This window comes from Suricata suricatta, chromosome 13 (genome assembly GCF_006229205.1).
Source record: "Suricata suricatta isolate VVHF042 chromosome 13, meerkat_22Aug2017_6uvM2_HiC, whole genome shotgun sequence".
In the NCBI taxonomy this organism is placed as follows: domain Eukaryota; kingdom Metazoa; phylum Chordata; class Mammalia; order Carnivora; family Herpestidae; genus Suricata; species Suricata suricatta.
Window position 1 is genome coordinate 78,198,260 of NC_043712.1, and position 23,462 is coordinate 78,221,721.

The window sequence follows — 23,462 nt, forward strand, 5'->3', positions numbered from 1 at the left end:
TGACCAGTGCAGAAACAAGGGCAATGGAGATTCACCAACTTTCTCATCCACCCAAGGGGTGTTTCCACCTACACAAAGCCATGAAGGGTCCCCAACTCAGCATAATTCCCATTCATAGTATGGGAGGGAAACTTATACAGCATGGGTTCTCTGGAACCATGTGTTAACTAAAAGTCATGCAAGTTCATCCTATGAGAAAAGGGCTCCAAAAGAAAAGAAAAGAAAAGAAAAGAAAAGAGAGAGAGAGAGAGAGAGAAGAGAGGAGAGGAGAGGAGAGAGGGAGGGAGGAAAAGAAGGGAAAAGAAAAGAAAAAGAAAGAAGGCAGGAAAGAAGGAAAGGGGAGGCAAGGCAAGGAAAGGAAAAAAGGAGAAGAAGAAGAAGAAGAAGAAGAAGAAAAGCAAAGGGATGGAAATGGATCCAGAAGGACAAAGGTCTTCACTTGAGATACAATATGATAATGTTGAGAATGAAGTGACGATAGCCACCTTCCCCACCTCCCCCCTACCAAAAACAAGGTCACGTGCATAGATGGGGAAGTGGCTTAGCAGGCAATATCATCATAGAGTAGCACACCCAGTCATGTCATAGAGTGCTTGAATGGTGACCAGAGGCTTTGTGCCCCATCTAACACAGCTGATATGGGGGGGAGGGGGTTAAGTTTACTTATTCGTTTTGAGAGAGAGAGAGAGAATGTAGGGGAGGGGCAGAGAGAGAGGGAGAGAGAGCGAATCCCAAGCAGGCTCTCCACTGTCAGCACAGAGCCTGACATGGGACTTGAACTCAAACCATGCTTAGCTGACGGAGCCACCAAGTGCCCCATAGGATATGTGTGTATTATGATATTTAATGGCAGAGGAAAAACTTGAAGAGGCACATCTTTCACTTTGCTCTCGAGTTGTGAACACATATGACATTGAACTTTGAGAGCCCTTCCCCAAGCCCCACGTAGCTCTCTGAAAACCCTGAACTATCTGTTGGCAATCTGGTTAGGCACAGTCAACTACATAAGTTTGTAGATCCCAGTGTAAAATGAAAATGTAGGCTCCCAGCAGGGGCAGGGAAAGCAATCCCCTCTTCCCATGGCCAACAACCCCAACACACAGTGGACAGGCGACAGTCCAAGGAACGCCTGTCCCATAGTGGGGCATGCTCAGTATCTGGTGTGAGTGAGGCTTGCCACTGAATCACCTGCACCATGGTGCTGCCTGCCTAAGGCAGGGATAGCTACGTCCTTGCTCTGTCCTGAAATGCTGCAGGGAATACACCCAACCCTTCCCCTCCCCTTGCCTGCACTCACATCCTAGTCAGGCATGGAGGGTGATGATGGAACAGAACCCTGTTGCTTCCCCAGGCAACCTTGTGGACAGAAGGCTAGACTGGCCAGGACTCCAGAGGGAGTGGGTGGCTGAGGTTCCTTGTCCCAGGGAAGCTGCAGGAGGTGGGATGTGGGACCATGGACCACATGTGAGCTGAGGCTCTGAGCCCTCTGCACAAAGTCCACTGCCCCATCAGACTACAAAACACAAACTCAAGATTAAAAGTGTTAAGAATTCCACAAAAGCAGGTGCAGCACACTACACCCTAAGCACTGCCTTTCTGAGCAGTATGACCATGCTGGCCACACACCGTGAAGCCAACCCTGAGTCTAGGTGTTGCCTTACTAGATGGTGTCACAGCAGTCACTATGCGGGAAAGCCTTTCTTTCAGAGCCTAATCAGCCAAATGAGGGCCAGTTTTCTTCCTTTTTTTTTTTTTTTTTTTAGAACCAAACATTTAACAAGTGAGAGTCCCCGGCTCTTCAGACATAATGAGCATTTTGTCCACTTCAAATACTTGCCCTTGAATTATTCTGAGTCTCTTGTCTAGACAAAGGGGTGGAGCTGACAGTGGCCAGATGTCATGTTTTATCAAGTTGGATGGTTGCTTTGTGCCAACTTGTGTCTTCTTTACTTTCTCCCCTCCCCAGCAAACCAGCACGCAGTTCGGACAAAGGGACAAATCAGCAACTACTGTCAGTTAAAGAATGTTAAATATTCACGACTGAAATGAAACAGGTCAACCAACTTAACATCTTTGATCCCTGTTCCTGACAAGAATATTTGAAAGTTGAGATGATTTTGAAGTCTAAAAACTAGAGGGCAGATTAACTTTGACCCTTATTATTAAAAAAAAAAGATATACCATTAATTTTGTTCCTTCAAGACAGCCCAAGATGAGTCACTTGGGTCTTCAAAATGCCATTGTAGTCTGGACACACTGTGAGGCAGAATCTGCCAGGGTTTGGTAGAAGTTTCAGTTGGAGAGAAGAGACTCTTTATTAACATGTGGTGGGCCCCATGGGAACCGTATTTGCTCAGGAACATTACAGGTGTGTGTTATCACATAGGCAGTACAACATGAGGTCAAGGAGCTCTGGTCACCAAAGATGATTAAGGGGATTGATCTAGCGGCTCTCTGCTTGGAGGATCATGGTAGCCTGTGGGCCACTTCCAATGCCCATGGTCACGAATCATGCCCAGAGGGTCTCCCTCATTGTCTGGGGATAGAACTGGGGCATCTGAAGTATTGGAAAAGCTAGCCAACTTATTCTCTCCAGTGAGGCTTGAAAAGTGCTAAATAATCTCTCTCTCTACTGGTATTACAGATAAGGCAACCCGAGCCCAGAGAAGTTAAATTCTTTTCTGAGAGCTACTCAGTTACTCGACGACAAAGATAATTTGCAAACCTGGTTGCTGAGGATTGCACAGGAGTCCTGTTTCTTCTCTGTTGTGTATGCTTGGTAAAGACTATAGATGTTTTGAAGGGAAGCTACTATTATATTTCTAGCTCTTTTATCAGGGTTTGGAAAACTTTGTAGTGGGATTATAAAATTACTCTTTTTTGAGGAGGTTAATTAAACTGAAAGGCTGTGAGCAGGAGGAGGTCTTTGTAACATTACATCCTTGGTTAATAGAACCATTTTCTGAGTATTCTGTCCTCAATTCCCAGGCTTGTTGAGCCTGGGAAAGCACACTAGCAATGAATCCAGCGTCTCTCTCCTTTAGCAGAGAAATTGTGACCCAGGAAGGAGGCACTCATAGCTGACAGCGAGTGAAGGATACTTACTCCTTTCTTCTCGGCACCAAGCCACGTCCTACCAACTTGCCTGCCTCTCCCTGGCAGTTCATTCAAATACCTCATTAAAGTCAGAACGTGAGGACAGAGGAAGAAGATAGGGGGATACTAAAGCTTTGGGTTAGACATTGTCTTACTTGACTTAGGGAGCAGTAGCAAGATGGCCCCACACAAGACATTGGGTCCTCTCTCAGAGACTGCTTTATCTGGGGCTATGACTGCAAGTTATTTAGGAAAGGTGACAGTGCTGGACTTGATTATACAGAATCTTATTTGCTACTAATGATCTCATCCAATTAATGCTGAGCCATCTTGGGGAGCAGGTAAGTATCACCTAATTAAGGACTTGTATTTAAACCTCTCAAGTCGTTCGCATAATTATCTTCAGGTTTTCCCTTGCTAGTTACTCTGCTTATCAGATCAGGTTGAGCCCCTTGTTATGAGTTTTATATAATTTAGATAATTATTCCTATGCCTCATTGTCACACTTAAAGCCCTAACTGTTGAGTGTGCCAGGATCAAAGGCTTATTCTCTGAACATTACCAGTGGGAGGGAGGGTGCAAGGTAGTCAGGAGGGTCGGGGTTGCTAGAGAGTGAGGAGTCTGTCAAGAGCAAGGCACCTATAATCTTATACCTTTAAACACTTCAGGATTGAATTTGATTTTTAAAAAAATTTTTAATGTTTTATTTATTTTTGAGAGAGAGTGTGTGAGCAGGGGAGGGTTAGAGAGAGAGGGAGACACAGAATCTGAAGACAGGCGCCAGCCTCTGAGCTAGCTGTCAGCACAGAGCCCGATGCAGGGCTCAAACCCACGAACCAGAAATCAGTGACCTGAGCTGAAGTCAGACGCTCTGACTGAGCCACCCAGATGCCCCTGAATTTGTTTTTTTTTTTAATGTCTTTCTTTGCGTTATGCAAATTTAATCTGGGAATCATCACTGATTGACACATACCAAATATGAAATTAAATGAATCCCATTTCACAAAATAAAAGAGCTAATCCTAGACTATGGCTAACCAAGCAGGTTTATATAAGCATGGTAAAATAATTGAGGGATTTGATAATTGCCACCTTGATTTCCACTTTCCACCTTTTAATCTTTAGTCACGGAATTAGCAGTACCTTTGAAAGTCCTTTCTAAGACAGACACTAAAACTAGAATTTATCACTCAAACTACTAGTCCCAATCATGGATCTGTAGGAAAAGAAGGAAAGAACCAACCCTCCTCTGAGAAACTCATCTTGCCTCTAGAAAATTCCTATCTCTTTGCCTCTACAAAATTTTATCCTATATAATTCTGGCAGAAAATGCAGAGATTGTCCCCTGGAAACCTACATATATCTCAGTGAAGTTTTATATTTCTAAACCTTTAGCTTTGGCTTATCAGCCAGCACCAGTCACTTGGAAATACCTGGTCTCTAACATCGAGAATCACAAAAACAATAAGAATAAATTACAATGGCATTTTCATTTCCACCGTTTTGTGGGTCATCAAACTAGGAATGCAGTAACCAATGACACCACACACTTGCTCTCCAAGTATTTTCTTTCTAGAGGACTTGTACATGCATTGAACACCATCAGTATGAAACTCTCACTGCAAAACTGACAACTCCAGAGACTTCGAGAGCCGATATCCGCGAAATTATCTTAGCAGTTCGATACAACATGCTCTCCTTGGCCGCAGCGTTAATGAAAAGTACTCGTTTAAAAATGCAGCTCCAAAGAATTAAAAAGATAAAGTGATGCTTATCACATTTCTTAGCAGAAAGGAAAAATGGGCCAAATTTCCCCCTATAGCTGGGGAAGAAAAACTTTAAAAATAAGCGTTCAAGTAGATTTCAGCAATGGCAATTCCACTATTCCGAACAAGCGCTACTCACAAGTAGCAATTGATAATTTCCAAGAAATAAAGATGGCTTTGCAGTTTTAGTAAGAGGATTTGTCATTTACCATTTATCATTTATCATTCTACAGTTCTTATATTTTCATTTAGAAAACTGAGCAAAGTTATGTGAGTGGGTTTGAGCCCTGCATCGGGCTCGGTGCTGACAGCTAGCTCAGAGGCTGACGCCTGTCTTCAGATTCTGTGTCTCCCTCTCTCTCTAACCCTCCCCTGCTCACACACTCTCTCTCAAAAATAAATAAAACATTAAAAAAAATTTTTTAAATACTAAAGAGGTCATGCATCCATTGTCAGAGCCAAATTGTTCCACCAACTCTCAGATTCAGAATACCGAAGGAAAATTGTTATATTTTAATTAAACAGCCCAGCCTTCTCTAAGTAGTAACAACTATTTCTCCCCCTACCCCCACCCCACACACACCCAGCCTCTGCCCACCCTGGGCGTTACAACAGAAGAACAATGGTGTCTAGTTTGTGACATGTCTGTGAGCTCCAGGTTTAGTGTGGAGGGAGGCCACAGGAAAGAGGAATCTGGTGCATGAATAGTTACATAGTTTCTAACAATGAGGCAGCAAGAGTGGCTTTAGAAAAAACTGCCAGGAAGTCATCTGCTAACCAAAAGGACCTTTAGAATCAAGGACAAAAACTCAAGTGTCAGTCACCAAAGCCCTGTGCCATTCCAACAAAACAAATCCATCGTTTTTGATGATAGTCCCACACAATTTAATTTACAAGTTTGTGGTTTCCTATTTACAGTAGGTCTTCTTTATGAAAATCATGCTGTATGCATTTTCCCCCAAAGCACCTAAGAACCGATCAAATAGTATAATTTCAACTAGAGCGAACCTCTGTTTAATACAGAGCATTCTTGAGGTGCTAGGCTGGATGCTCATCACGCATCAGCCAGGCATGAGCACTAACGATAGAAAGGAGAAGGAGAAGATTATTCTGGGCATGGACTGAATGCAGAAGTAATTTAAAAGGTGAGTGCTTGTAACCTTTATTCAATTTACATGTATTGGTTTTTCTGCCCCATCAGGTGATTTTCCACAACTTAATCCTTGCAGTGTCCTGTGAGGTGGCCAGGATCACCCCCATTTCACAAGAGAAGGCGCTCAGATTGGCCAAATGTCGTACAGCACCAGTGCCTGACGCTAGAGTACGGTGCTGCCCGCGATCTATAAATGGAAACACATATCACTCACCACATCAGAGTAATGCCCAGGTGATCAGATTTAGTATACCCATCAGGAAGATTTCTTGTTATTTGTAAGGGGATCCCTTAGCAATTAATGAGCTCACATGTGGACAGTCAAAACTGCTTATCTTGATGACCAAAATAGCTCCTCATTTCAAATCACATTGACCATTTATTAATTACTCTGGGAACAACCATTTTGACCTCGAAGCTGCTGGTTCAGCACTTGAGTTAGCTGTTATATTTCAAGCAACTGGGGAGTTCACTGACTAACTTGCCTTTTATGGGTGTAAGAATACAATTTAAAAACTGACATCTTCAGATAATCATACGGTATCACTTTATTCCTTCATTTTAATTAGCCTGTTATCCCCCAAACCAATTACTGAGCTACTAAACAATAACAATGACAGAAAGCAAATTAATTGATTCATTTAAATTCTTCCTTAAAAAAAGAAAAAATCTCTTGCCTTTTAGTCTCCAAGGATGAGGTAGTTGGAGATAATTTGGGTAGTTTGAAAATGGCTGCAATTTCCTATTTATTTTCACCTGGATAATGCCTCCAGGATTTCCTCCAGTCCTCTCTGTGACGTTCATGTAAAATACTGAGTGTTCTTTCTTCCCTTTGGCCCAATGACCAACACAAGATACCACTTAGAATCTTCGATCTGGGGAAGAGTTGAAATCCTTGCTTCTTATGTGGCTCCTGAGGAGCTAGTGAGAAATGCAAACCCTCAGACCCCACCCAAATGTACTGAATCCCAGCCTGCATTTCTGACAAGGTCTCCAGGTGAACTGTGCATGTTAAAGTTTGAGAAGCACAGCTCCACCGAGAGTTTCCCCCCAGAGCGGTGTCTTAAATAATGGATTACATGAGTGGTTGATTATTAGACAGCTAGCTCTCGGGTCTCAGTCACTCAACTTCTCTGGGTCTCCCGGTCTTTCCCTGTAAAACAGGAAAATTGAACTAGATGATTTCCAGTTGCCATGGTGGCCAAGATTATTTCTAAGTTCCCTTTGATTTCTAAGATGGACTACTTCATAACCAATATGAAAGTTCAGAAATCGCTGTCAGGTCAAACACAGTCCCTGCCCTCAAAGATCTTGCAACATGGGCAGATAAAATGAACTCATGCAAGAAACAAACAGAAAAACAAAAATGCAGTAGGGTTAGTCATGCTGCACCAACATAAGCTTGCGTTCTCAGGAAAAGTAAACAAAAGCCTTTGAAAAATGGGAATGATTTCTGGAGATGACAAAGAGAAGAACTGGGTTTTCTAGGATTTAGGGAACAGCATTAGCCAAATGCAGAGATAAGTGGGGAATGCCTGTAGGTGGGGTCAAGCTAAATTGTGGGGCCCATGACAGCATGAGAATATACACATAGCGTAACAATTTGAACTGAGAAATAGTGTGATCAGAAAGGAATTGGAGAAAGATCTCGTCTGTTGGTGTCTTGTTGAGGACGTGGGGTTAGAGAAGCCATTTGGAGGCTGTTGTCATAATCCAATCTGACATCCTAATAAGGAGAATGTGTCTCTAAAGTGGCAACTGAAGGAATATAAGGAAAGGCCTGGTTGAGAACATTCTTTTCAGAAATGGATTGTTAGAAATTTGAGACTGCTTGTAGGTGAAACAAAAGGAGACAGAAGGTGGGTAGGGCATCTTTCCTTGGACTATTACAGAGTCCGGAGCAAGGACTCTGGAGTCAGCAGACCTGTGCCATGGACATTGTCGTTACCACTTACTATCAGTTGAACTGGATGTGGAGGACACCAACCTCCTCATTACAGGGAGCAGTCCATGAAACAATGTATGTGCAGGAACATAGTAAATACATAAGGTCTCGGCTTGGGGTTAAGGTTTTCGTTTTTGTTTTTTTCTTCTTCTCAGTAGAGTTAAGAAATGGAGATCAGAGAGAAATATATGAAGAGGGCAATGTGACCTTACACCGACAAAACACTGAGTGCCTCTGTTTCCCCATCTGTAAGACAGAGTGGGGGGTGAGGTGATTCAAGGCCATTCATTTCCTACTAGAGCACTTATCAGAGTAATAAGAGCACTGTGATTATGAGCAAACTTGCCTTAACTAGGAAAATTTTAGGCTAATTCAAAAGTGATTTCAACACATTCAGTAGGTTTTTTGTCACGTTTCTGGGGTTATTTTTTATTTCTTTTTTTTTTTTAAGCTATAAGAAGGTAAATAAGAGAACGGTAACTTGAAAAGCAATTTTTTACCATCCCTCACACTAAGTGTTTTTGGTTTGCCTAGTTGGGAAGCCTTGTGAGGCCCAGTCCTAACTTAGTTTACTAATTATCCCTTTCTGGAATTAGTCAAAATGACATAAATTCAATTCAGCAGAGCTGCCAAATTTTAACTACTCAAGTGGCATAGATTCAGTGCACAGGGACAGAAAACATTTTATTCTTTCATCTTATAGCATTTATTATCTAGATATTTTTTGTAGAGTCACTCAGTGAGCTAATAAATGTAATAACAGAGAAATGATAAATAGCCTTTAAGGAACACTGTGTTTGCTTCTACCACTGCAATACCCACTCTTCAGCCCGAAAGTCCCTTGCATGGCACAAAACTGCATGTGTATTGTTTCTGAAAATTTCTGTTGGTAGATCTCAAAAAGTTCCTACCCTCTGTATGAAAGTTTGTGTATAAAATATGCCAATATTCTCATATTGTAAACTCTAGTTAAATTCTATTGGAATAATGTGCTTAGCTAAAATTGCCAACCTTTATTCTTTCAGTTCTGGAATTGATTTTTGTTAGACAGTAAGTCAATATAGAACCCGCTTATTGGATCCCAATACCTCTTTGGATTTCTGGTATTGGTATGCAGGGAGCTGGAGCTCTTTGGTATTTCTGGATGATATTGTTTGTCAAGCTACTTTCTTTTTTCAGCTCCTTTACCTCTCATTTCAGCCTAATATTTTTAAAATAGGCTTTTAACAAAAGAATTGACATCATTTGAGGGGTTTTCTTTGCAACTGTGGGGTCTCCTAGATCGAAAAATATGGCAATAAATTGTCATCTCCTGTATAACTTTATGTACTTAGACATCTAAAAGCATATGTCTGTGTGACTGCACGTAGGTCTGCTCTTTTTGTGGCTTTGCTACCTCAACATGAAGCGTTAAAAAATTCCAAAGTTAATCAGTACCTTTCTATTCTCTCCCACACGACACAGAGTTGAGAATGCTTTAATTGCTGATAACTTCCACCTCATTTATATGCTGTGATGCCCACTGCTTTAGTTCTTGCCCTTCCCGCCATAAATCAGATATTATTATCAACTTTATATTATACAAAATGAGCTTTTTTGGATTTACAGTGTATTTGCTAATTTCTTTGTTTGCCATTCTTTCTTATATCTCAGATCATCCATGGGGGTTCATGTAACTTCTCCCTGCTATATATAATTTAAAACTTCCTTCAGTGAAGTCTGCCAGAGATAAATTCTCAGTGTTGGTAGCCTGAAAATGTCTATAATTTGCTCTCATCTTTGAAAGATATTTTCGCTGAATATAGAATTTTACACTGACAGATCATTTCTCTTGGCACATTGAAGGCACTGGCTTGTGCACCCATTTATGCCGTTGAGGAGTAGACCTTCTGTCTTATAATGATGATTTCCTTGTAGGTCTTATTTTCTAGTGGCTTTTGAAGGGTTTTGGAGGTCTTATTTTCTAGTGGCTTTTTCCCTTCCTCTGGTGTTCCCTGTGAGTTGTCTCTGAGTGGAGGTTGTTTTTATTTATCCTGCTTGGGATTCATTGATGTTCCAGGATCTGAAAATGTGTATCTTCCAAAATTTCTGAAAATTTCCCAGCCATTATCTGTTCAAGTGTTGGTTCTTCCCTGGCTCTTTTATTTCCATCTAGAATTCAGATCCTTTCCTCCAAGGTTTTCAATGTTGATTTTGTCTTAAATTCCTTTGTCTCTTAAGGCTGTGACTGGTTTATTTCTCTGCATCTATCATTAGTGTGTCTAATCTGTAGCTTAACTCTCCCATTATATTTTTCACTTAAATTATTACATTTTTATTTCTAGGAGTTGTTTTTGATTCTTTTTCAAATGTGTTGGTCATTCCTTATATTCTGTTTTTCCTCATTGGTGCATTCAATAATCTCCTTCATGTTTTTAATATATTAAAGATAGCTATTTTATATTCTCTAAATATTTCATATCTTTGAGGATCTTATTCAGCTACCTGTTATTTCTTTTGGTTCTCATTCATGCTGCTTTATTTCCTTGTGTAATACTTTATTTATTTATTTATTTATTTATTTATTTATTTATTTATACTGTGAACTGTTTCTTTTCCCATGGAGCTATCTGAGCTCAGGATTGAGGATGCATTCCTCCACAGATGATTTGCATTTGCTTCTTCCTGTTATCTGGAACCACAGCCCAGCCAGAACCATTTCAAATTAAACACCTTGGTGTTTTTCAAGCCACACTGATAGTGTCAATGTGGGTCAAAGTCTGTGTGAAGAGGGCCTCCCTGATTTTTTTTTAATTTTTAATGTTTATTTTATTGTTGAGAGAAGGAGACAGAGCACAAGCAGGGAAGGGGCAGAGAGAAAGGGAGACAGAATCTAAAGCAGGCTCCAGCTCTGAACTGTCAGCACAGAGCCCGACGTAGGACTCCAACTCACCAACCGTGAGATCATGACCTGAGCAGAAGTCAGATGCTTAACTGACTGAGCCACCAGGTGCCTTGAGGACCCCCTTGTTTATAAATAATCAGAGGGGAGTTTTTTCCTGTCCGCTCAGAACGAAAGTGAGAAGCAGGCAGCCTTCCTTACTCTCTTCTCCTAGACATCAGACTTACTTTTCTTTTCCTTACACTTGAGGGTAGAGCCCTTTGAAGTAGTACCCCAGGTTACACGGGGTCCCCCATGAGACTCGTCCATCCTGCATGATGCCAGTAAAGCAGGCGACATCTTGCAGAGTTTGGGAGAAAACCTTAAGTTCAAAGCTTGCTTTGGTCCTTCCTTATCTCCTGAGGTCCCAGCTTTTACTCTGTTTTAGGAATCTGAATGTTTGCTCTTGAAAGGCCCCTTCAACAATGCATTTCAAAAGGCTTTCAAATATATTTGCCCACTATTTCAGTTGTTTCCAGCTAAAGCTGGAGGTCCTTATATAATTAAACTGAAATCTAAATGAGCATATATATGATTACATAGATGTTTATCATGGTGTGTATTTACAGCACTTCCTTTATATATACTTAGTATAACTTATTTCCATTTGCATCTGCTAACACCTTGTAATCTGATATACACTTTCATTTTTTAAGATTATTCTACAAGAATGATTGGCATGCCTTTTGTAACTTGTCTTCTCTAAAAAAAGAAATATTTGGTATGCAGTTTTGGTAAATTAAATAAATATAGCTCTTACCTTGTTACTCTTGTTTTAAAATTCTCATCGTGTTATGCAGAACTGCAGAATTTTTCAAAACCTCTCAAAGTGGCAGAGTCGCAGAAACATCTGTATCTATGGCATAACTGGGCAAAGCTAGGGTCGCACAGCATTTTAGAGAATCAAACAATGTTAAAGTTTGTAGTAATTAACAATTTCAAGAACACCTTAAAAATGGTGAATCCCTTCACCTAACGAAGACTCTTGCGGTAAAGAAAACGATGTGCCTCTTTTCAAAAACCAGATGTTTTAGGAGATGTCTTCTTCCCATGCCACTTATATCCTTGCCATCAGGAAGGATGAGCCCCGGCAGCCCGCCCTGCCCTGTCTCCCTAATCGGTGGCCATTCTTGTTCTAGTACGTGCGAGTATCCTTCGACACGAAACCTGACCTCCTTCTACACCTGATGACCAAGGAATGGCAGCTGGAGCTCCCCAAGCTCCTCATCTCTGTGCACGGGGGCCTGCAGAACTTTGAACTCCAGCCAAAGCTCAAGCAAGTCTTCGGGAAAGGTCTCATCAAAGCGGCCATGACGACCGGAGCGTGGATATTCACTGGAGGGGTCAACACAGGTAATTGGGAGTCAGACAGAGACAGGCAACCCAAGGCCATGAGAATGTGCTACGGTCATTTTCTCCTAAGGCTAAAGATGTTCATATTCCCCCACTTCATCTCTCTTCCCGACGTGTCCACATTCACTGGGTCTCCCTCCTCTCACGAATTCTTCTGCCTTCCCTTAACCCACATGATACCCATACAGTGCGTCTCAACCAAGAAGAAGTGTTTACACATGAGAAACAGGTTGGGCTATTTAATACTTGATGATACAGAATTTGTAAACATGACTAGTAGAATTCCATGGGATATTTTTAGCACCTCAAGTTGCCAACTAAGTATCCAGTAATTTTTTAAAGGATAACTTTTGCTCTAAATTTGGAAGCTCCATTTCTGATCTCTAAGTGATTTTAAGTTTGATCCAAATAGGTCTAAATTTTATAAAATGCCCATTTATGTGGGACGTAAATTGTGATGGCATGTATGGAGTCTTGGGTGTTTATTATTTAAAATAGTTTATTAAGGGGCGCCTGGGTGGCTCAGTCAATTAAGTGTCCATCTTTGGTGCAGGTCATGGTCTCACAGTTCCTGAGTTCATGCTCCATGTCAGACAATGTACTGACAGCTCAGAGCCTTAGGATTCTGTGTCTTCCTCTCTCTCTTTGCCCCTCCCTCACTCACACTCTGTCTATCTCTCAAAAATAAACAATAAAAAATGTTTTTAACAGTTTATTAAATCAACTCTTCACTAATAGAAGACCCATCATACTCTGAATTCCAAGCAATTTTTTCCACCTGCCAAATGAATCTCTCTATATCCTGATACAGGTAGGCTGTCAAATCAGTTCTCCCACACCCACTTTCAGTTAAGTGCTTGCACACAGCATATTATTAATGGGCAGCCGATAATGGAATGGATGCCGGTAAATTGCTCTGACATATTTCCCCAGCCTGAGTCAGAAGTGCCCTTGGAAGTACACAAGTTATATGGTAGCAAGTTCACTCAGACTCATTTGAAGCCTCCAGTGTGTGGTCTGTGCAGTGTACACACACGTGGACGTGTGGAGCAGTCTGAACATCACGGGAGACCAACGAATTTTAAATCAGTCATCTCAATGTTCTTTCCTCATTTGTTCGCATTTTGGGTGAGATGTGAGCCAGACCCGCACTCAGAATTCTCCCCAACACCTAGAATTTGTGAAGGTTCAGCATGCAACTCCATAGGCACATTTCAGCAGTGAACTCTGCCCATTGCCCACACAATGTTGCATTGCATTGTTACATGAAATCCTGACTCAGTCTGTAAACTGGCATGATCTTAGAATGCTCCGTCAGCTCTTTGCTGTTTGTTTTGTAGTAATCAAATATCTACAGAGCAATTAGCTTTGGGTGGCTGTTCAGGCTTTAGGCTCCTGCTTTCATTCAGCTTAGCTGGCATCATTCACTGGTGATTATGCACTGTTTTGCTTTTCTGGCGTAATCTGCACCTTATATACAGACCCTCTCAAAGGTTTCCAAAGGTTCCAAAGAAACTCTTAACCTTCTGTTTCTGGGAACTCAGAACACTGTTTATGACTTTTCTTCCTTTATGAAATGCACCCACTATCAAAAGAAGAAATTACAGCATGAATTCTGTAAACCGAAGAGTTCATCTCTGCCTCCTTCCAGGCTAGTGTTCAATCCAATACCCAAAGCGATGTTCTAATGATGGCATCTCAGATTAGGTAAGAGTTAATAGTAGAATTGTGGCTGATGGAGGGCATACCGGGAAGTTAACCATCTTGTCCTGGATGGGCCCTGAAAGGAGTTTTGCATGTAAATAGGGAAACAAAATGAACAGTGATATTCACAGCTGGACTCTTGTATTTGCTTTTCTTTACCAGTGCTCTCTTTTAGAAGATCCCTAGATAAGCTATTAAGTGAAATTGTATTCTGATCTACAGTGCCAGCATATCGCAACATGGATTAGTGCTATTTACACGGTTTTAGTTGATTTTTTTTTAAAGGAGAGTCTTTCTGTTTGATCTTCTGAATATTTCAGAATGGAGTGATTCACCCAAATGTGTCCTCTCCCCCGATTAAATTGCCTGGTGCATTTTGATAGTTCAGTGCAGTATTAGAACTCTTACTCTGTGCTAGCATGTGAGGGACACAAAGATGAAGTAGGACACTGACCCCTCAGTCTTCCCTGCAAGGGGTTTTTACCCTTAGAGAAGATGGCCTCATGTGTGATTGTGAATCACAAAAGAATATGTTAGGTAACATAGTGCATTGTTCAAGATATGCAAACTGCAGTCCTTCAAAGGGAGAAAAAAATCACATCCAATTCAGCTTTCATATAGGAGATGGCACTAGGTGTGAATTTTTCCCTAAGGAATAGGTGGAATTTTGTGGAAATAACTTTTCTTAGGAAAGATATTTTATATTCTCTATAAAAAATGATTATTTGCAGGGCGCCTGGGTGGCTCAGTTGGTTAAGCGTCCAACTTCAGCTCAGGTCATGATCTCATGGTTTGTGGGTTGGAGCCCTGTGTCAGGCTCTGTGCTGACAGCTAGTTCAGAGCCTGGAGCCTGTCTTCGGATTCTGTGTCTCCCTCTCTCTCTCTCTGCCCTTTCCTGCTCACGCTGTCTCTCTCTCTCTCTCTCTCTCTCTCTCTCTCTCTCTCTCTCAAAAATAAATAAAACATTAAAAAATTTTAATTATTATTTGAGAGGGAGGTTAATAGGTTAGAAATTGCATCTTCTTGAAATGCAATATATCTTTATTAACAGATAAGAGAGAGTTTCCATCCCATCTCATAAACTGAATTTCTTTCATTTTAACTGCAGTGAGGAAGGCCATGGTGATGTGGAAGGTCATTTGTGACAGGAGAGGAAAACAATTTCAAGGTTGAAGCTAAAAAGCTGTATTTATATGTTTTCAACATAAATTTTCCACAGATTACGCCAAGGTTTTCTTTATAAGTGGAGTCCCCACTTTATATGTCGGTAAATAGGAAGATGAAATCAAGGTTAACAAAATCTGAGCTAAGTAGCTACTCTATTTGAATGACCCTAACTCAGACACAAATGCTGGTACAGATTTAATATAATATGATATGTGGTGCTTTTTATAGGATATACTCATGGTACTGGATCTTAGTCATACTAACATCATTATGCTATGGAACAAGAAAAAGATTCTCAAAGTTTAAAGAATTATATTCGATTTTTTTCTTTATTTTTATGTATCATTTTTTAATGCTTATTTATTTTTGAGAGAGAGAGAGAGACATAGTGCAAGCAGAGGAGGGGCAGAGAGTGAAGGAGACACAGAATCCCAAGTAAGCTTCAGGCTCTGAGCTGTCAGCATAGAGCTCAGTGCAGGGCTTGAACCCATGAACTGCAAGATTCTGAGCTGAAGTCAGACGCTTCACTGACTGAGCCACCCAGGCCCCCCTTTTTCTGTTTTTAGACATTGGATGCTTTTAAATTTTTTTCTTAGGAAAAAAAGAATTTAAAGAAGAATGAGAAATACATTGCTAGAGTTTATATACAAGTCCTGGAAATGTAGCTGACATTAGAGCCATGAATTTATGTTCTGAACACATGTGGTTGGGGTAGAAATGTGTCAAAATTTATATTCATTGCGTATCACCTTGTGAGCTGCACTTAGAACAATGGAGAGTCATTGCTGTAAAAGACAAGACTAATACTTCTCTTTTTCCTCTTAGGTGTTATTCGCCACGTTGGGGATGCCCTGAAGGACCATGCATCTAAATCTCGAGGGAAGATCTGTACCATAGGCATTGCCCCCTGGGGAATTGTGGAAAACCAAGAGGACCTCATTGGAAGAGATGTAAGTCGTAGAGGCTACCCATCTGTGACTTTTCATAGAGGTGATAGCAAATGAGTAAAATAAAATGAGGGTACAAAATAGGCATGTTACAGTACTCTCTTAGCCCCCACCGCCCAAAATGAAACTCATGTTAGGAATAGTTTATGGCAAAACAGTGTATTTTCCAAAATCTATGTGAACTCCAATGTCAATTCTTATGATCGAAAAAGGTCCAAAGATTTACTAAGATTTACTAGCTACCCTCTTGGTTTGAATCACACAAGGGTCTTTCCTCAGCCATCAAATCTTGCTAGTTCTATTGGCACAGTTCGGTTAAGATGAATTAACACCAGGTACCAGAGCAACATGAGTTCATTGACTGCAATATTAAATGGGGACCCTCTCACCCCAAGTCTCCACTTCTTTATTATCTGAGTGCCCTTCAAGTAGCTCAGGAAAGCCACAGAGGAAGATTCTTTCCATTCAAGCTGTGGCTTCTCTAGTTGGCCTTCCATTGGCTGAATGCTTGTGCACGAAGTGGGCACAGTGTCATTCTTAATTTTCCACTCGGAAACTACTCAGAAACGCTTGACCAAGCTCTGTAAGGTGCCGACCTCTCTTTCCTTTTCTCAGGTCCAGGGACACACACTGACTAATCAGTCAGTCAAAGGGTTTTCCCAGAGAGAACTTATCTTGCTCTGTCTGGGTCATGATCTTATTTCTGTTTCTTCTAGGGTCTTGGTTTTGTTTTGTTTACCACAAACAGATTACCCACAAGCTCCCTTAGAGGGATTTTTCTCCTACTAACCTCCAGACTTTCCCCCCATATAACACTTCTCAAAATCCCACTGATAGGAATTGTGCTTAAACTATAATTGCCATACTTTATTCACTGCTTTTTTCCCCTGATAATTTTTACAATTAATTATTGATCACTGAACCTCTACATCAGATCAGGATAGTCTTCCTTTCCCTATCAGGGCCTGCCATGGAATGTAACAAATGTGCTAAGTAGTTTTTTCCAATTATCTGAACCAAAAAAAAAAAAAAAACCCGAGAGGTTGAGAATTAACAGGTCCTAAATTGCTTCTTGTATTGTCCAGCAATACACTGAAATCATCTTATTTAAGAAAATTATTTTGATATTTTTATTAATTTTGAGAGAAAGTGACAGAACATGAGTGGGGGAGGGTCAGAGAGCGAGGGAGACATGGAATCTGAAGCAGGCTCCAGGCTCCGAGCTGTCAGCACAGAGCCTGACATGGGGGTTGAACCCACAAACCATGAGATCATGACCTGAGCCGAAGTTGGACGCTTCACTGACTGAGCCACCCAGGCGCCTCTGAAACCATCTCATTTTAATGTAACACAACATATGCAATTTCTTCTTTCAAACTTTTATTTAAATTCAAGTTAGTTAACATTGTGTAATATTGGTTTCAGGAGTAGAGCTTAGGGATTCATCACTTACATAAAACACCCAGTGCTCATCACCCGCTTAAGCCATTCCCTCCACCCAGCAACCGTCAGTTTGTTCTTTATAGTTAAGAATCTCTTAAGGTTTGCCTCCCTCTCTGTTTTTTTCTTGTTTTATTTTTCCTTCCCTTCCTCTATTTTTATCTGTTTTGTTTCTTAAATTCCACATGTGAGTGAAAGCAAACATAGGCAATTTTTCATGCAATACAAAATATTTTGAATAAAAAAATCAAACATCATGAAATGCAGTAAACAACCTCTCTTTAAGTCCTTCAGGACCTTTACGTGATAAGAGGTCCTCATATCAATGCTCCCAAATTACATGTAGAAACACTAATTGACTGAAAACAGAGGGTGAGAAATGAGATCCTCATTTTATCAGTATAGTATTCTCTTAACTAAAATTTACTGGCTGTTTTATAACACAGGTACCTTGAGTATCTCAAGCTGTACTTTCCAAAGTGATAGGTAGGCAGCACTGATCAGAAAAAACAAGCATTACTATTTTTTTTCCAGAGTATCTGTAACTGGTCTTTGAAATTTTTTTTACATTTATTTATTTGTTTTTGAGAGACAGAGAGCAAGTAGGGGAGGGGCAGAGAGAGAAGGAGACACAGATTCCAAAGTAGGCTGCAGGCTCTGAGCAAGCTTTGAGCACAGAGCCTGACGTAGGGCTTGAACCCACAAACCATGAGACCATGACCTGAGCCGAATCAGATGCTTAACCTACTGAGCCACCCAGGGGTCCCTGCAACTGGTCTTTGATGAAATATACCTGCGCTGATGCTTGCCTCAGATTCCAGGCTGGCTTTGAAGTTGATTGTGAACTAGAGCAAATATATTTCTTAGAGAGTTAGAATATGCTGAAGTGCCCTGGATACCAAAAGTCTTTAAAAGTGCATTTGGTTAACAAATGAATTAATTATTTAAAATGTGATGATTCAGAAGTCATTTTTAAATGTCCATTGCTTCAGGATCTCTTCTTGGAAACCTGAGTTACTATTATTCAGTTTTTTGGGAAAGGATGGAAACCCTTTTGGAACTTTCTTATTCAGATGAACTATGAATAAACAGAAGCTGATTTGTTCTTCATTCAAAATAGAGTAACCAAATAATTACCTCGGTTGCCTAATCACCTGGCCACTGCCTTTTTGTGTCATTTTGGGTGTCTTGTAAGTTCTATATGAGTGCAGAAAGATAGTACTTATGTTGCATTTACTTGCCTTGCCTGGTTGGAGAAATGACCCCTGATTCATCTTCCTCCAATTTGAGTTTCCTCCCTCTGACCTCACCTCTTCTTGTGCTCCTCCTTTTTACTTACCCTCTTTCTCCCCATATATCTTCCCAGTGTTACACTAAGAGGAACTTATACAAGCCTAAACCAGTGAGTTTGAGTTTCATTGTCTGATTTCCCAGTGAAAAAAACAGTCTTGATCCCACCAGATAGAAGGAACCACTCGTGTTCAGTAAAATGTGCACATTTATTCTCCTTGCTCACAGGGGCCTAATAGAGGCACACTGTGGCTCACAAAAATTTAGGTGAACCCTGAAGAGAGACCATCAAGAAAAAGATTGGCATTGACAGATTAGAAGGAACACCAGAAAAACAGTATCTTTTAGTTTCTTACCAAATCTTTGACCAAAATCTATTGAATTTCAACCATTCCGGTATATTCCCACCCTCCCCCTAAAAACTGGGGAGTTGGAATATGCATAGGCTTTCTCAGGCTCTTGTACAGTAATAGAATTTGTTTTTCATGTTGTAAATTACTTGGACCAAAAATGCCACTCTTGGCATACCGGATTTGTGACAGGAAATTTGTGTACGTGTTTACTCTTCTAATGTTATGATTCAAAAGGAATATGGTGCCAGGTTGTCCTAAAAAGAAGTACTTGAATAGAGTATCAGTTAATGGTCACTTGTGAAATGTCCCCTCAAAATCACTGAAATAGAAGTGTTTGATAAACATCTTAAGTAGTTATAAGAATTTTCATAGCTTAGCTTAGTTTAGTGCCTCCTCTTCTTTTCCTTCCCTCTTATATAACCAAACTTACATGTAATAAACATACAGAAAATAAACCTTTTAGTATCAGATACCAGATATCAGAGGGGAAAAAACTAATATAGCATTAAAATCTTTACCACCTCAGAATTCTATCAAAATGCATTCATTAAAAAAAATTGTATTTTTGGTCTAGTCTATGTGTAGGTTTCAGAGTAAGGTTGAAGTGGCACAAAATACTTGTCAAGGGAAATCTAGGAAACTTACATGAAATGAGACTATGAGGATAAAAGAAAGGCTCTATTTCTTATGCCAAATATTTTATTAGAGTAGATTTATTTCCAAATGGATAGAAAATATAGATCTTTTTATTTCTGTGGGGCTGGTTCTCAGATGAACAGTTTTAGAAGCTGAACATTCAAGTAGTTCTATAGTTATTCTATTGATAGAAGTGGTAGACACAGCAGTTCCTATTTATCTTAGCATTGATTACCTCTTTGGAACGGCACTATAAAGGCAGAGACTATTCCTAAAAATAAAGAAGAAAGATTAGCTTGCCCTTGGGTCTGCTTCTAGATGTTCAGAAACATCTACCTCCCTCCATGTCTTGTCTCTTATCTAGATTTTAGGGTAGACTTTAAAGATACAGGGCATTAGCTTCAGATTCTCCCAGCTCAGCCTAGAGCCTCACATGTCATAGGTGCTCACACCATATTGATGAAGACGGATTGGGCATGATGAAATTCAGGCTACAAGGAAAATTAACATTATAGAAAAGAATATAATGAGGGGTGCCTTGGTGGCTCAGTCGATTGAGCGTCAGACTTCGGCTCAGGTCATATCTCACGTTCGTGGGTTCAAGCCCCGCGTCGGGCTCTGTGCTGACAGCTAGCTCAGAGCCTGGAGCCTGTTTCCGATTCTGTGTCTCCTTCTCTCTCTGCCCTCTTCCCTCTCATGCTCTGTCTCTCTCTGTACCAAAAATAAATAAAACATTTTAAAAAAATTGTTTAAAAAAAAAAGAAAAGAAAGAAAAGAATATAATGATAAATCTTACCTAGTTCACAGCTTTACCATGATTTCATCTCCATATTATATCCCCAAGCTTGATTATAATGAGGGCATTTTTTAACCAAACATCTAAATATAAAACTATTTTCTTATGTAGCAACTTAAGGTGGGAGGTGAACGGTGAAGCTCCTGTAGGTTGACTATGGGGGCAGAGAAGAATGGAATGAGAACAAGCCTTTCTGTAACCCCTTTGACAGATGCATGATCCACCCAACTGAGGAATGAACTAGCCTTGATTCTTTAAATCTAAATGTCTTCTATTCTGTTTAACCAAACCTCCCATTAGTAGATCAAAAAACAGAATATGGTGAGCAATAGTGCTATGAATATTGTAGATGGTAATAATTTTTACTCTGCCATTAAATGTGAACATAAACATTGTTCAGCTGTTAAGTTTTACTACTCTGTGATTTCTCCATATGATTCCTACTGCCCCATTCTTTTCTTACAAACCCATAATCTGAGCTCAAGGCTCACCTCTCCCAAGGTATCTTCCATGACTAACTTCACCCATAATGTCAGATCAATGATTGTAATTCTCCTACAGCCCTCCTCTTCCCCAATTTTGGTAAAAGTTCCTTAAAAATAGAGATTTAATTGTTTTCTTTGTTTCTTGTCAACCACTTATATGATATTTGGCATGAATGTGAAACATTGACATGTGACTTAAACTCTGTAAGAGTTGATTTCTTCATCTCAAAGGGGACTCTAAAAACACTCGCTCTATATTTATATAATTTGTATGAGCATAATCATAGTAGTACTTATAATTTATTGAGCTCCTGTTTGAACTCTCTGTGATTGCATAGCCTAACCTTATGAGGTATGTTTCATTATGTAAGAAAACTAAGTAAGAGTTAGAACCAAGATCCACTGTACCCAAAGCCCATACTCTTTTTTTGTAAATACATATTTATTTATTTTTGAGAGAGTACAAGTATGGGAGGGGCAGAGAGAAGGGACACAGGATCCAAGGGAGGCTCTGTATTGACAGGCTGACAGCAGTGACACCCAATGTGGGGCTCAAACTCACAAACTGCAAGATCATGACCTGAACTGAAGTGCGATGCTCCACCAACTGAGCCACCCAGGTGCCCCACCAAAACCTATACTCTTAACTAATAATATGCCAAGTAATCTATAAGAAAATAATTAAGGATGTTTTTATTATTAGTTGAAATACCAGCAAATATCTTATGCCTGTAAATTGGACTCAAAAGTAGACTACAAGAGTGACCAGAACCATTTTCTTTGCCCCTAGAGAATCTTGATCTGAACAGATGATGAAAGTATCCCCAATGTAAAGTCAGGAAAGAATTTCCATTGAATTATGACTTTTACGTGATTCATTTTAGCCTAGATTTCCTTACTTTAGAAAATAGGCTGACCAGAATTGTTTCAAGTAATTGAACAGTTTGTGAATCCCTAGTAATTTATCTGTTTCCAAATCTAGATTAACAAAATATATGCCAAATTAAAAATCTAGCCATGATCACAAGAAAAAGCACTTTTCATTTTAACTTGAGGATGAAATTGTATTTGGGAAGATTTCCAACACATCATCTTATGCAGTTATTAGATTATCATGACTTTCAATGATATGCTCTATTTCCCCCTAAAGTATACATTTATTCTCAGAATTTTATAACCTTTAACAGTTCTTATATTTAATTGGAAAGTGTTGTTTTGATGCCATCTCTAGATTTCAAGCCAAAAAAATTGAAGTTTGATAGTGCATTTGTCACCTATTTCTAAGGCAAGCCAAATATGATTTCAAATTGTGAGCTCAGAAAACTTGCCAGGAATGGTTCTTGCATGGACTTTATTGGTCTACCAGGACTAGGTTATGTAAGATGTATCCAGAGGATTTGAGAAAAGTTCAGAGACAAGGAGATTCACCCGTGTGTTACAGTCATATAGGAGCTAATGCTAGCTAACCATGGACCACATTCCAATTGTGGGCTACAGTCAATGACATAGGAATCCAGTCTCAGTGATGACAATGTTGAGTTTGGAACTGGATATGTTGATTTCAGAGTTGCTTTGAGATACCTATGTGAAAACATTCAGCAGAACAGTAAGTGTATGTGGTAGAGTCTCAGGAGCAAGATCTGGATATTCATTCAGACTCAAGTGGTGCCGGCATCTAGATGGAAATTAAAGCCATTGTGGTGGATGGAATCACCAAGGGAGTGTAGGTAGAGAGAAGGGAGGGTCTACATCTGGATCTTGAGGGCATCCAATATGTAATGGTTGGGTAGAGGAAAAACAGCCTTCAAGGGAGACCAAAAGAGGGGCTGCGAGGTAGAAGCAAAACCAGAGAGTGTTATGGAAGCCAGGGGAAGAGTGTGCTCCAGGAAGATAGAGTGAAGGTCAATGCCAGGTACAATTGAGAGACTGAGGAGGATGAGGACTTAGAAAGTTCATACAGTTCATCAAAACAGACGTCATTGGCATCACCAGTCGAAACTGTTTCCGAAGAACAATGAAGGGGCAGGTCTCAAGTCACTGGGTTGAAGTAGAGACAGCCAATGGAAACTAACCTTTTCAAAGTTGAACTGTGATGAGAAGCAGTGATAGGAGTAGCTGAAGGGAGCCGTAATTTGTGGGGTTTTTCTTCAAGAAGGAAGAGACTTGAGTCTGTTTATGTGTTGATAATAGGGGAGAAAATAAAGATAATGAGAATATAATTGAGGAAATATGTTATAGAGTGGCCCCGAGGTGATGGGGTCCAGAGCTAACGGGGAGAGGAGCGATCTGCACCCTTGTAACTGAGGCAGAAGAGCAAAGGATTGGTGGCAGGATATTGAAGTGTCAGCCTGGAGGTTTAGAATTTATCCCTGAAATAACAATAACAACAACAACAACAACAACAACAACAA

The 23,462-nt window shown here is 40.2% G+C and overlaps 1 protein-coding gene across 8 annotated transcripts in view; it reads left to right on the plus strand.

Moving 5' to 3' along the window:
• TRPM3 (transient receptor potential cation channel subfamily M member 3) overlaps positions 1-23,462 on the plus strand; it is a 492,852-nt gene that overhangs the window by 238,698 nt on the left and 230,692 nt on the right. For all 8 annotated transcript variants that reach the window (XM_029920564.1, XM_029920565.1, XM_029920566.1 and 5 more), the window contains exons 4-5: positions 12,020-12,233; positions 15,930-16,054. In XM_029920564.1, coding sequence (XP_029776424.1) covers positions 12,020-12,233; positions 15,930-16,054 — 339 coding nt within the window. The remainder of the gene's footprint in view (positions 1-12,019; positions 12,234-15,929; positions 16,055-23,462) is intronic.